A 12,885-nucleotide genomic window follows, 5' to 3' on the forward strand; every position below is an offset into this window, starting at 1 on the left:
ATATTTTTTGTTATTTCATTAATTCTTTCAACTAACATATTTGTTAGGAGGGAACCCTTGAAAAAACAATTATGTAATCGCAAAGTTTTAAAGAATTTGAAAATATATCTGTATATTTATAAACATGTGGAATTATCACTAACTGTATACATGGAGTTTGCATATTTGTTGTAATGCATAATCTGTTGAATGACTTTTTCAGCATTTGTTTACTTTATTAAGAAGATTGCATTTTGTTTTGCATTCGTTTTGTGATTGGTGTACTCCAGTAAACCCCACCCACTTGTATTACCTAATATCATGTGGCTACATTAATTTAGCCTAATTGTGTAAGGTAGCAATATTCTGCATTTTGCCTAATTGTGTGTGGTAGCTATATTCTGCATTTTGCCTAATTGTGTGTGGTAGCTATATTCTGCATTTTGCCTAATTGTGTGTGGTAGCCATATTCTGCATTTAGCCTAATTGTGTAAGGTAACCATAGTCTGCATTTAGTCTAATTGTGTGTGGTAGCTATATTCTGCATTTTGCCTAATTGTGTAAGGTAACCATAGTCTGCATTTAGTCTAATTGTGTGTGGTAGCTATATTCTGCATTTTGCCTAATTGTGTGTGGTAGCCATATTCTGCATTTTGCCTAATTGTGTGTGGTAGCCATATTCTGCATTTTGCCTAATTGTGTGTGGTAGCCATATTCTGCATTTTGCCTAATTGTGTGTGGTAGCCATATTCTGCATTTTGCCTAATTGTGTGTGGTAGCCATATTCTGCATTTTGCCTAATTATGTTTGGTAGCCATATTCTGCATTTAGCCTAATTGTGTAAGGTAACCATAGTCTGCATTTAGTCTAATTGTGTGTGGTAGCTATATTCTGCATTTTGCCTAATTGTGTGTGGTAGCCATATTCTGCATTTTGCCTAATTGTGTGTGGTAGCCATATTCTGCATTTTGCCTAATTGTGTGTGGTAGCCATATTCTGCATTTTGCCTAATTATGTTTGGTAGCCATATTCTGCATTTAGCCTAATTGTGTAAGGTAACCATAGTCTGCATTTAGTCTAATTGTGTGTGGTAGCCATATTCTGCATTTTGCCTAATTGTGTGTGGTAGCCATATTCTGCATTTTGCCTAATTGTGTGTGGTAGCCATATTCTGCATTTAGCCTAATTGTGTAAGGTAACCATAGTCTGCATTTAGTCTAATTGTGTGTGGTAGCCATATTCTGCATTTTGCCTAATTGTGTGTGGTAGCCATATTCTGCATTTTGCCTAATTGTGTGTGGTAGCCATATTCTGCATTTTGCCTAATTATGTTTGGTAGCCATATTCTGCATTTAGCCTAATTGTGTAAGGTAGCCATAGTCTGCATTTAGTCTAATTGTGTGTGGTAGCTATATTCTGCATTTTGCCTAATTGTGTGTGGTAGCCATATTCTGCATTTTGCCTAATTATGTTTGGTAGCCATATTCTGCATTTAGCCTAATTGTGTAAGGTAACCATAGTCTGCATTTAGTCTAATTGTGTGTGGTAGCCATATTCTGCATTTTGCCTAATTGTGTGTGGTAGCCATATTCTGCATTTTGCCTAATTGTGTGTGGTAGCCATATTCTGCAGTTAGCCTAATTGTGTAAGGTAACCATAGTCTGCATTTAGTCTAATTGTGTGTGGTAGCCATATTCTGCATTTTGCCTAATTGTGTGTGGTAGCCATATTCTGCATTTTGCCTAATTATGTTTGGTAGCCATATTCTGCATTTAGCCTAATTGTGTAAGGTAACCATAGTCTGCATTTAGCCTAATTGTGTGTGGTAGCTATATTCTGCATTTTGCCTAATTATGTTTGGTAGCCATATTCTGCATTTTGCCTAATTATGTTTGGTAGCCATATTCTGCATTTAGCCTAATTGTGTGTGGTAACCATAGTCTGCATTTAGTCTAATTGTGTGTGGTAGCCATATTCTGCATTTTGCCTAATTGTGTGTGGTAGCCATATTCTGCATTTTGCCTAATTGTGTGTGGTAGCCATATTCTGCATTTTGCCTAATTATGTTTGGTAGCCATATTCTGCATTTAGCCTAATTGTGTAAGGTAGCCATAGTCTGCATTTAGTCTAATTGTGTGTGGTAGCTATATTCTTCATTTTGCCTAATTGTGTGTGGTAGCCATATTCTGCATTTTGCCTAATTGTGTGTGGTAGCCATATTCTGCATTTTGCCTAATTATGTTTGGTAGCCATATTCTGCATTTAGCCTAATTGTGTAAGGTAACCATAGTCTGCATTTAGTCTAATTGTGTGTGGTAGCCATATTCTGCATTTTGCCTAATTGTGTGTGGTAGCCATATTCTGCATTTTGCCTAATTGTGTGTGGTAGCCATATTCTGCAGTTAGCCTAATTGTGTAAGGTAACCATAGTCTGCATTTAGTCTAATTGTGTGTGGTAGCCATATTCTGCATTTTGCCTAATTGTGTGTGGTAGCCATATTCTGCATTTTGCCTAATTATGTTTGGTAGCCATATTCTGCATTTAGCCTAATTGTGTAAGGTAACCATAGTCTGCATTTAGCCTAATTGTGTGTGGTAGCTATATTCTGCATTTTGCCTAATTATGTTTGGTAGCCATATTCTGCATTTTGCCTAATTATGTTTGGTAGCCATATTCTGCATTTAGCCTAATTGTGTGTGGTAACCATAGTCTGCATTTAGTCTAATTGTGTGTGGTAGCCATATTCTGCATTTTGCCTAATTATGTTTGGTAGCCATATTCTGCATTTAGCCTAATTGTGTGTGGTAACCATAGTCTGCATTTAGTCTAATTGTGTGTGGTAGCCATATTCTGCATTTTGCCTAATTGTGTGTGGTAGCCATATTCTGCATTTTGCCTAATTGTGTGTGGTAGCTATATTCTGCATTTTGCCTAATTATGTTTGGTAGCCATATTCTGCATTTTGCCTAATTATGTTTGGTAGCCATATTCTGCATTTAGCCTAATTGTGTGTGGTAACCATAGTCTGCATTTAGTCTAATTGTGTGTGGTAGCCATATTCTGCATTTAGTCTAATTGTGTGTGGTAGCTATATTCTGCATTTTGCCTAATTGTGTGTGGTAGCCATATTCTGCATTTTGCCTAATTGTGTGTGGTAGCCATATTCTGCATTTTGCCTAATTGTGTGTGGTAGCCATATTCTGCATTTTGCCTAATTGTGTATCATAGCCATATTCTCGATTTAGCCTAATTGTGTAAGGTAGCCATATATTGAATAAGGTGTTTTCTAAAAATCATTCACTCAGTGTCTGTCTACACATTTTAGACCCTGCTCCTTTTTAAAATGTAGGCGTTTCACACATTTTGCTCACATTTCGTCTTTCTGTGCATTTTAGGCCCTGCTCTCCTTTTTGAATCTTGGTGATACGTAGCACTACTCTTTGTACATAGACAGATCCCAGGATGCAAACATTGTTGTTTGTACAGCTAACCCATTTCACACCTCACACACCACACCTTCGTAATCTAGGGGAAGGCACAGGCTCATTCCACACACCCTGCACTCACATATGCACTTGTGTATAGGCGCGTTATAATTGTCATATCAAATCATATAACACAAACGCTATTGCACAACACCTTTGCCATAAGAATGAAGCTACTTTTAATGACAGAAATGTGAACTGCAGCTTCCCACATAATTCTCTATCTCCTTAAACACAGTCCACCCTGTTTAGGTCATAGTTTACCTCTGCTGCGCCCATCCACACGCCATTCAAACATGGGTGACTAACAGGATCTTGGCCACCCTCACATAACTTTAATGGCTGAAATGCACCCACGCATAATAGCACCTCCCAATTCTCCCAAATTTGGACCCCAGTCCCTCTGAGGGAGCTCAACAAAGAGTGCGTTGGGATCATAATTATGGTGAAAGGCACTATACAAATTACAAAACAAATGAATGAATGAATGTATGTTCTCCCTGTTTGAGGGCTGCACCATTCTTTGTGGCTACTAAAGGACCATTTAGCAATTGTATATCCTTTGTGCCGATCTTTCTGTATAGGCTTTACTTCCTGGAATCAACAGCACAAGTATCCGATACAGTATATATAGATTACTATTATGTTGTGTTTTTCTTGACTTTCCTTTCTATGTACAGTTGTAAATAATAGATGGACATAGTGGGTAGTATTGTAATGACTTCCCGTTAACTCAGAAGACCAAGCATACCCAGAAAGGATACGCTATATTGCTTTCTAATGTGGAATACGGTTCAAGTCTAAAAGCAGGCAAGCCAACTGACATATTTGCTTCTTCTGCTTCACAGTTCAATGTGTCGGCATTTTCAAATAGGAATCACAAGATTCTTGAAAACGAGTGTGGTGCATCTTTCTGGGACTTCAAAGGTACAAGCAGGAACTTGTTAGCATGGCCTCATTTTTACAACAACAGATGACATTTATGTATTTGGCATGTTGTGTTTATTTGAAGAGAGAGAAGATCTTTCACAAGATGTCCTTTGCCATATTGGGTAGCGGAGCAATACAATGCCCGGTACCTTACAACCGAGTATAAGATGCATTAATGGGGATAGTAACGGGGGGCGAGTATGGAGTTATGGGTCCAAAGAGGGGATGTACGGACATACAGTGATTGCAAATGGCCTTATACTGATGCTGCCATGGTCTCAGTGTTTGTAGGCACCACCTGTGTGGTTATACAGGAGATGTGCTGTGGGGTCAATGTTCACCTGAGTTTCTATACTTGCTCACCGGCAGTCTTGTCCCCAAGACTCTGCCCAGAGTGAATTTACCTTCTTTCATCATTTTACAGGATCTTGATTACAAGTGGCAGGGCCTCCACCTGTCCCTTTTGAGTGGAGAAGGGCCCATATAGTATAGTGACCAATGCTCAACATCACTTTATGCATGTTTAAAATGACTCTGTTTTACTTTGTTTCTTACACTTATGGCGTACTAACTACAGGGATAAAACAACTCCAATCCATATATCATGCATCTTTTTTTCTCTCTAAGTCGTTATTCAATTTATTCAACATTACATCATGCAACGTTTGCTATTTGCGGCCTCTCTTTAACCAGTTAACAGTTACTTTTCACATTGCGCTAAGAGTAGACCAGGTGTGAAATCTGTGCTGCCATTCGATTAAACAGCTACAAGAGGTTTGTCAATATCTGGAAACCTCTGTGGAAGATTGGCGCTATCCAGCTACCACATATGGGGGGATAGTGTTTCTAACTTTCAAATCTATGTATTACACCATTCTCAGGTATCACTAATTGCTAGAAAGAAAAACTACCAGCCGCTATACAAACCTCTTGCTGAAGATTCATGCTAATATGGCATAATACATTTTGGGGCAGGCACAGACGATCCCGACTGTCCAATTGGGGTACAACTGGACTAACCTTCTGGATAGTTTATACGGGGGGGGGAATCAAGTTGCAAGCTACTAGCCAGCCATACAAAGTCACTTGCCACCTCAATTCTACACATACACACAACACACCACTTCTTACTTGCCAAGAGCCAATTGTCACGAGATAATGGCTAGTGGCATGTACAAATTTTGAGCCCTGGTTTAAGAATTTAGATCATTGCTGTATGCAGCGTGAGGAATCTGAGGGCATCCTCACTTGTTTTCACAAAATCACTTTTCCACTAGTGGCCAGGGAAAGGTCACTGCTACTGGATCCCGGCCCTGGGGGTTGGATATGCGAGGGAGGATGATCTGGGTGGAGGAGACTTGGGGAGAGGAGATGAGACACCCATGGGTGAGACTTACTATTGTGAGAAACCTGAGGGTATTCTCACTCCTATTCCCCTTCGATCCTCTGCGCAGGTGGCCAGGGAAAGGCCATTGCTCTTGGATCCTGACCCTTGGTGGAGGATCTTTGAGGATTGAAAGTGGGGTGCCCTTGGGCGAGACATGGTATCCCCCTTTTCCTATTGACGACCAACCTAATCCTCCCCCACCCTTTATGGGCTGTTATAAGCCAGCTCCCCTCATGTGACACTAAACAGTACTGGAACGGAGAAGAGGCAACTAAGAGTGATAAAGACTACACCCTTTCACCAATTTAGTACTGGGATGAGGATTATGCCTGCAGATAGATGCAAGGATCCGGCATGTCCCTTTAATTATGGTCAGGCAGGGCTAATCAAGCATCCACACCTGCAGCCTGTCAAGGGGCTGCAGGTGTACAAAGGCAAACCAGCCAGGCAGGGATGAGAGCAACAGCAGGAGACCCTTGTGAGGCGGTAGCCATGGTGGGACCGGATAAAGAGCCAGGGCGCCGGCAATTATCCCAGAGTACTTATGGGACCCAAAACGAGTGGGCTGTGTATTCGCCACAGGTCTGGGAGCCTCCATAATGCAGAACGACCACCCATGTCCGGGAAGAAGCCTTGGAAGTGCCTGTGTGTGGAGAGAAACACACGGCAGGCGAGCGGGGCTGGCACCAGTGTGTTTCCCAGCTTCAGCAACAGGGAGGAAGTAGTAGGAACCAACGGGAAGAGACACAGAAGGCTGGTGAGTGTCGAGAGGGCGCTCAGGCACTGGGGCGCTTTTATGGGACCACAAGTGAACAACGGTCTGCAAAAGTAAGCAAACAAATGCATATTGAATACCAAACTAAATGAAAACATAACATTTACGAAAACAAATGCTTTTACGAATACCAAACTGAATGGAATCTTGAAATTGAGCAACATAAGTGCACATTGAACACTGAATTGAAAGTAAACAATATTGAATGGTGCACAACTATTTAATTCAAACCTTAAAATTAAGCACATTAAATGCTGAAGGGATCAAAACAATGAACTTTTATGAGTGAATGCAGTACAGCAAGGCCACAGGTTGGCAAGATGTGGGTGACACGTGGTGGCAGAGCCACAAGGCCAGCAAGGAGAAGCCAGAGGAGTGCTAGAATACACAGAGAGCCAAGAGGCCAATAAAATGAACTAAGTGAAGGTGACTTGGTGCACAGGATCAAGTGCCAAGGAACCTGTGTAGGCTGAGGAGCCCAGGAATCCTGGTTGCGCGACCTGTGATGGGTGGACTGTGCCATCTAACAACTGCGTCTAGACCAGAGAGCCCTGAAAGGTGAAAACTAAGGACACAGTAAAACAATGCAGCCACTGCAAAAAACTGGTGAGGTAAGCCAGAAAGAAGGTCAGGTTGACCCGGAGTTTTGTTAAAGACCTTTTGAAAAGACTGAAGAAAGTACAAATGGCAAAGTTGAAGTTTTGGGTAAGGAAACCCTGAGACTTAAGGGACCACACCTGTTGTCTTGAGAACAGAGTCTCAATGCCCCATTTGTTTTGGATTGTGGTGCTTGAAACTTGGGGAAGAGAACCCCAAGGATTGGTTTTGAACTGTACCACCTTTAATTGGAGTAAGGTAATCTTTAGAAATTTTCATGGAACCTTTTTATGCTTGGGGAAAGGGAGCTGAAAGAAAGCTGGAAGAAGCTCACAACTTTGAGTTGAACACTATTTCTTGTAACTTTGACATCCCTACACATTTGTTAGCTTCAGTTGTGATGGCAAGGATAGGTTTTGGACACAGACAGTCTTTTAGGTTGAACTCTTTGACTCAAACTTTCCTTAGTTTTGTTCAGGTAGGGAAATCCCACCTTAGCATAGGGCAAGTTAGTCCTTCAACCATCCTGACATTTAAGTTAATAAATATCTTTTGTTTGAACTTTACATCTGTTGTATGTGTCTTATTTCATTATGCCTTCACAGTATCCCCCTTTTCCTCACATACATGTGCCTTCAATACGCCAGACCTGTGTGGGCTATTGTATGTCAGAATCCTGTTCTCCCATTGACTCTACTGAAAAGCCTAAATTAATATGATCAAAGGCTATTCAAACCTCCATATGTAATATCCTTCCTTTTAAATTTACAAGTCACAAATATGCTAAAGAGACACAATTGAAACCCTTTGCTAATTGTGACAAGTACCAAATGGCATCAATATGGTACTGGGACAAAAAAGAGGACAGCTGGACTAACACATCCTCATTTTCTGAAAATGAATAAACATCAACTCCAACCAAGTACTGGGAGTAGGGGGAGGATAACAAGAGCAACAAGGGACTACCGCTTTGCTGGTGAGCGCTCTAGTCTTTAGTGTAATAGCAATGGAGGCGGCTGTAGCATGATCAGCTGTGGGAGCACGGACCGCTGCGTGCAGGGAGACCTATCCAGTGACGCAGCATGGCAGAAGGTGCGCTGGAGGCCCGCGAAGGAGTGATGAGTTTATTCAGCAGGATGCGGCAGAAGAAGCTGGAGAACGGTGGCAGGCCGTGAAAAGGAGGCCAGCTGGACTAAAGGAAGCGGTCAGAAGTATCTGCTTCACTGTGGAAGCATTGCTGAGTGTGTGCACAGAGAAGATGCGAGCGGGCGCACAGAGAACCAGGAACCCGTGGCGGCGGAAGAACTCTCAAGGAGCTGTAAAACCGACCAGTGAGGGAAACAAGAGAGAGGGATAACACAGGGCTGGCAGGTAGTGATACTAAATGAAGTTAAATCGCTTTTTGATTACCGAATGAATTGATAGCAAGTTACAATACCTTTTGAATACTGAACAAATTGAAAGCAAGATAAAGTACATTTTTTGAATATCAAACTAATTGAAAACAAGTTAATGCACATTTTTAATACCACTCGAATTGAAAACAAATTAGAAACTCATGGCATGTTGAAAGGGATGAAAATTGGAAGTGTGTACTTTGCTGAAAGGAAACTTTTGAATCATGTGAATATAAGGCACTGCAGTCACTGAAAACAAGTGCTAGCAAAGCCAAAAGAGCACAAGGAGTTGAATGCAGGATATATGAAATCCAACACTTGTGCAAATAACTGGGTAAACAAGCACTATAAAGAGCCAAGGAAATATAAGGAGGTATAACTCCTGCAAGGTGGCTAGCTAAGACACATTATTGAGTCAGGACAGTGTGACATATGTGCCTGAGGCAAACCTTGCTGCTGAGGAGAAGCAGTGGACTGGTGCTGAAGGAAAAACAGTCAAGAAAGGGTACCGGTTGTGTGACCTGTAATAGGTGGACTGTGTGGTCCAACAATTGTGCCTAGACCGGGTGTCCTTGAATGGGTCATTGAAAGCACTTATAAAGAAACTTGTGTTGTGCATAGACTGTGTTGTGATACTGGAAACAAGTGTTATGTTGAAAGCTGAAAAAATTCAACTCTTTTTGTTTGAGAACCAAATGATTTGAACTCTTGGGGAAGGGAACCCCAGAATTTCATGAACCTTCTTGAACTTGGGAAGGAAACCCCTGCATTTAGTGAATTACCTTGAACTTGGGGAAGGGTAGCTGATTACAAGCCAGAGAGCTACAAGAAGCTCTGAACTTTACTTTGAGCACTATTCCTTTTTCTTTATGCTGACATCCCTACACATTGTATACAGTTAGTTGTGAGAGCAAGTAAAGGTTTTGGACGCAGACAGATGTTTTACTTTGGACTTCCTGACATAAACTATCCTTAGGTTTCTGAAGCTGGGTCTGAGGATCCTCCTATTTCTTGCCCAGGCTCTCCTCTGGTGTGTCTCCACTCCTCCTTTCCCTTTTCCGGATCTCCCCTTCTCTCCCCGGGCCTGCCTTAGTATTGCCAGATGGCGGGGGGTACGTTGTCTCCCCGTCTGTTACGTCTCGGACTTCGGGAAGCCAAGCGCTGTGGATGCTTCTTATGGGTCACTGCTCCGTGGGGAATTCGGGGTCCCCCCTGTGGTAGACCAATATTGTTTTTTTTCCCCCTGGTGACTGGGTTACTTCCTTTACCACAGGCTGGGCTCGGTATCATTTAAGGGGGTCACGCCAGGGTGGAGAGGCCTCCTCTCTCTCAGCACCCTCGGCCCGCTTCTGTGTCCTTTTTACGTGGATTCCCACCACTCACTACTGTCCCCCTCCTCCTTGTAATGTCTCTTGTCCCCTAGCAGTGGCTGTATCTGCCTACTCCTGGGTCATTTTTCCTCCTTGGGGGGCACTGCCCCCTCGTCTGCAGGTCCGGGCTCCTTGTTCCCTAGGCTCCTCCTGAGCCTTCCACTTAATCAATGGGCGTTTTCCGGGCCCTGCACCCCCTCACTGTTTTGTAGGAACACCACCAGTGGCTCGTCTGGCTGCACTCTAAAGCCCCATCGGGCTGTGTCACCAAGGACGCCTCAGCGGGTCTCTCGCTGCTCTCCCAGGCTCTGCGGGTCTCCCGCGGGCTCCTGAGGCTCTCTGTTACGCCCGGGGAGCCTTCTGCACACAACCCTGTTGTTAAAGGAGGCAGCCCCTCCACCCCAAGTGGTTCGGCCCCCCGAGCACGCTGGCTGCCCAGGTGACAATGGGGGGGGGACCTCACCTCTTCTTCTGTGCCCCTGGAGAGGGTGCCCCATGGAGGGGAGGTAAAGGCTTACCTCCCCTCCCGGTCTGCTCCGCTTCTCTCTCCTCCATGCGGTGCCGTCTCTCCTCTGTGCTTGCCTATGTTGGCACACCGGCCACAGGAGAAAGTTACTTTCATTTTTGTCTTGCATTTTGCAGGCTCCATTTTTCATGAATACTGGGCCGATTTCACCCGCTCCTTCGCACGTCGTTAGCGCTGTGATTCATGCAGCAGATAGTTGAGTCATGGTCTAGGGGGGGGGTTAATGGGTGGGGGCTCAATCCACCTCTCTAGAGCCTAATGCACGAGCTGCACACTGAGGGTGGCCTCCCAACCTCTTTCTAAAACCAGATAGTTTTTTGTCCATGACCCCAGACTGCTGTGATAATTTCTCTAATTCCTTCAAGACTAATGTAAAAAGATGTTATTAGACACTTTAATAAGTGTGATCGGCCGATCATTTATCAGATTGAGTCTGTCACCCTTCTTGTATTTAGCTACAATGTATGATTTTTTCCAAGAGGAAGGTGTAGAACGTGTTAACACAATATGTACACATACTAGAAGTTCCTAACTTTCCCATGGACTTCGGTCCCTATGCGGGCTTTAAACCCACAGCGCGTTGGGATTAGAACCATGGTGAAAGGCACCATACAAATGACAAAATGAAATGAAATGAAATTAAATAGTTTAACCAATATAAAGGTGACCAGCTCTGGGTCTCCGTTAAGTCTCACATTTGTAAGGCTATCTGGGCTGGGGGGCTCTAGAGGGTTTAGCTCTCTTGATTAACTGAAGTATATCATTAGCCCGAAATTCAAAATGCCTGGTAAGATCTCTACGTGTTTAATCTGTTGGTCTGGGTTGGCATAAAGCTTTACAAATGGCTCCCTCCAGACAGCCTCTGAAATGTGATTTATTTGCGTAAGAGCCTGTAAGGTTCCATATTATTGATCAAGTACCAAAAACTATGGTCTCTGTTAGAACCTAATGCTTGAAGAATAATGTCAGCATCTTTTTGCAGCATAAGATATTTATGGGATTTCGTCTAATCGTTCTAAGTTTGTTTTAGTTTTCTTTGCACTTTAAAAAAATCTAAATAGGTTTTTTTACGCAGAAGACAAATGTTATACTTCAGATTTTTTTTTCTGATGCAGAGTTTCATAAGAATGAGGTTTTGGCAGCAGAATTTTGTGACTTGAAAGATGTAAATGTTTCACCAACCTGCCCAAAAGTTCTAAAATAATTCAGTGAAACAAGACTGGTCTACATATGCCCAATATTCATCTTTTGAAGCCAAATTAACTGTATCATTCAATTTGTAATTAGATTTATATACCACATTATGTCTCCAGACTAATCTAGTTGCCGCCTTATTAACAATTAGGGAAAGAGGCATTTATTTTTAAATGAACAATAAAGTAGTCTATATTAGACACCTACTTGTGAGAGAAATCAATAAGATCGGTCTGTTATGATGAATGAGGGAAGTACTCCAAACCAAATCTCCCAAAAAGACAACTTTGTCCTTAAGGAAATGCTCTTTTCTTTTTCTGGATTAATATTGACTTTTAAAACAAAGGTGATTACAATCCCACATGTTGGTTTATGCAGCTGGGATAATGATAAACCTGTGCAATTTTGTGTTCTTTGTAGAGTAATGATGTACAGCAACGGTAGTGAGTATGTTTTGATATCTTCCAGGCAAGGATGCTGACAGCTGGGCAGCAGCACAGTGCCTGGCTTTCGAGGGCAATGGCACCTTCCCTGTTATCAAGAGGCTCCTGACCCAGATGTTTGAGGTGGAGAGCAAGGCTATAGAGGAGCAGGTCTGCTTGCTGCTGATCCAGCTTAGCGAGGGCACGGTAGGTATGAACACTAATAGCCACAATTTCTATAGACAGGCGGACAGATATTCTCTGGGTGTTTTTACTCATCCGTACCAATTTGAATCTGATTTTCTGGCTGGAGTGTGACGCAAATTAGGACATTTACTTTTTATCTCGACCCACATCCCATTCTGATGTGGGCAGGCAGGCAAGGATCCATATGCATTCTGCCCACCCTTTTGCGTGCGTGAGGGGCAGTCTTAGTCTGCATGAATGCATGGTTATTTCTGCCATCATGTTTCTACATATGACCTGTCTTTACCAATCATGCATGCATGCATGGTGATCCAGGCACATTCACTGCATGATATAATGCAAGGCACCAGAACTCATTAAATGCCTGGGTTTTTCTGCCTCGCCCGTTTGGAGTAACACTCCTAAATAACCTGTTATGCTTTTTAGTGAACTACTACATGTTTACAGTGATTAATTACAATTGCAAAACAATCCGGAAGCTTTCTATTTAGAGGCAGGTCTTCTAATTCCTCAGAGAAGGTTGAAATGGAATTTAGTTTTTTAATGTGAACCAATTACATTCTTTTGCTTCCCCAAATCCACATTCTTTGTCTTCAATGGCAACTTTCAATGGGG

The 12,885-nt window shown here is 42.5% G+C and overlaps 1 protein-coding gene across 1 annotated transcript in view; it reads left to right on the forward strand.

Annotated features, from left to right (window-relative positions):
- HEATR4 (HEAT repeat containing 4) overlaps positions 1-12,885 on the forward strand; it is a 597,929-nt gene that overhangs the window by 410,758 nt on the left and 174,286 nt on the right. Inside the window, exon 9 of the mRNA XM_069638774.1 lies at positions 12,110-12,270. Within this exon, the coding sequence (XP_069494875.1) occupies positions 12,110-12,270 (161 nt within the window). The remainder of the gene's footprint in view (positions 1-12,109; positions 12,271-12,885) is intronic.

Source organism: Ambystoma mexicanum, chromosome 14 (genome assembly GCF_040938575.1).
Source record: "Ambystoma mexicanum isolate Mex_15411 chromosome 14, UKY_AmexF1_1, whole genome shotgun sequence".
In the NCBI taxonomy this organism is placed as follows: domain Eukaryota; kingdom Metazoa; phylum Chordata; class Amphibia; order Caudata; family Ambystomatidae; genus Ambystoma; species Ambystoma mexicanum.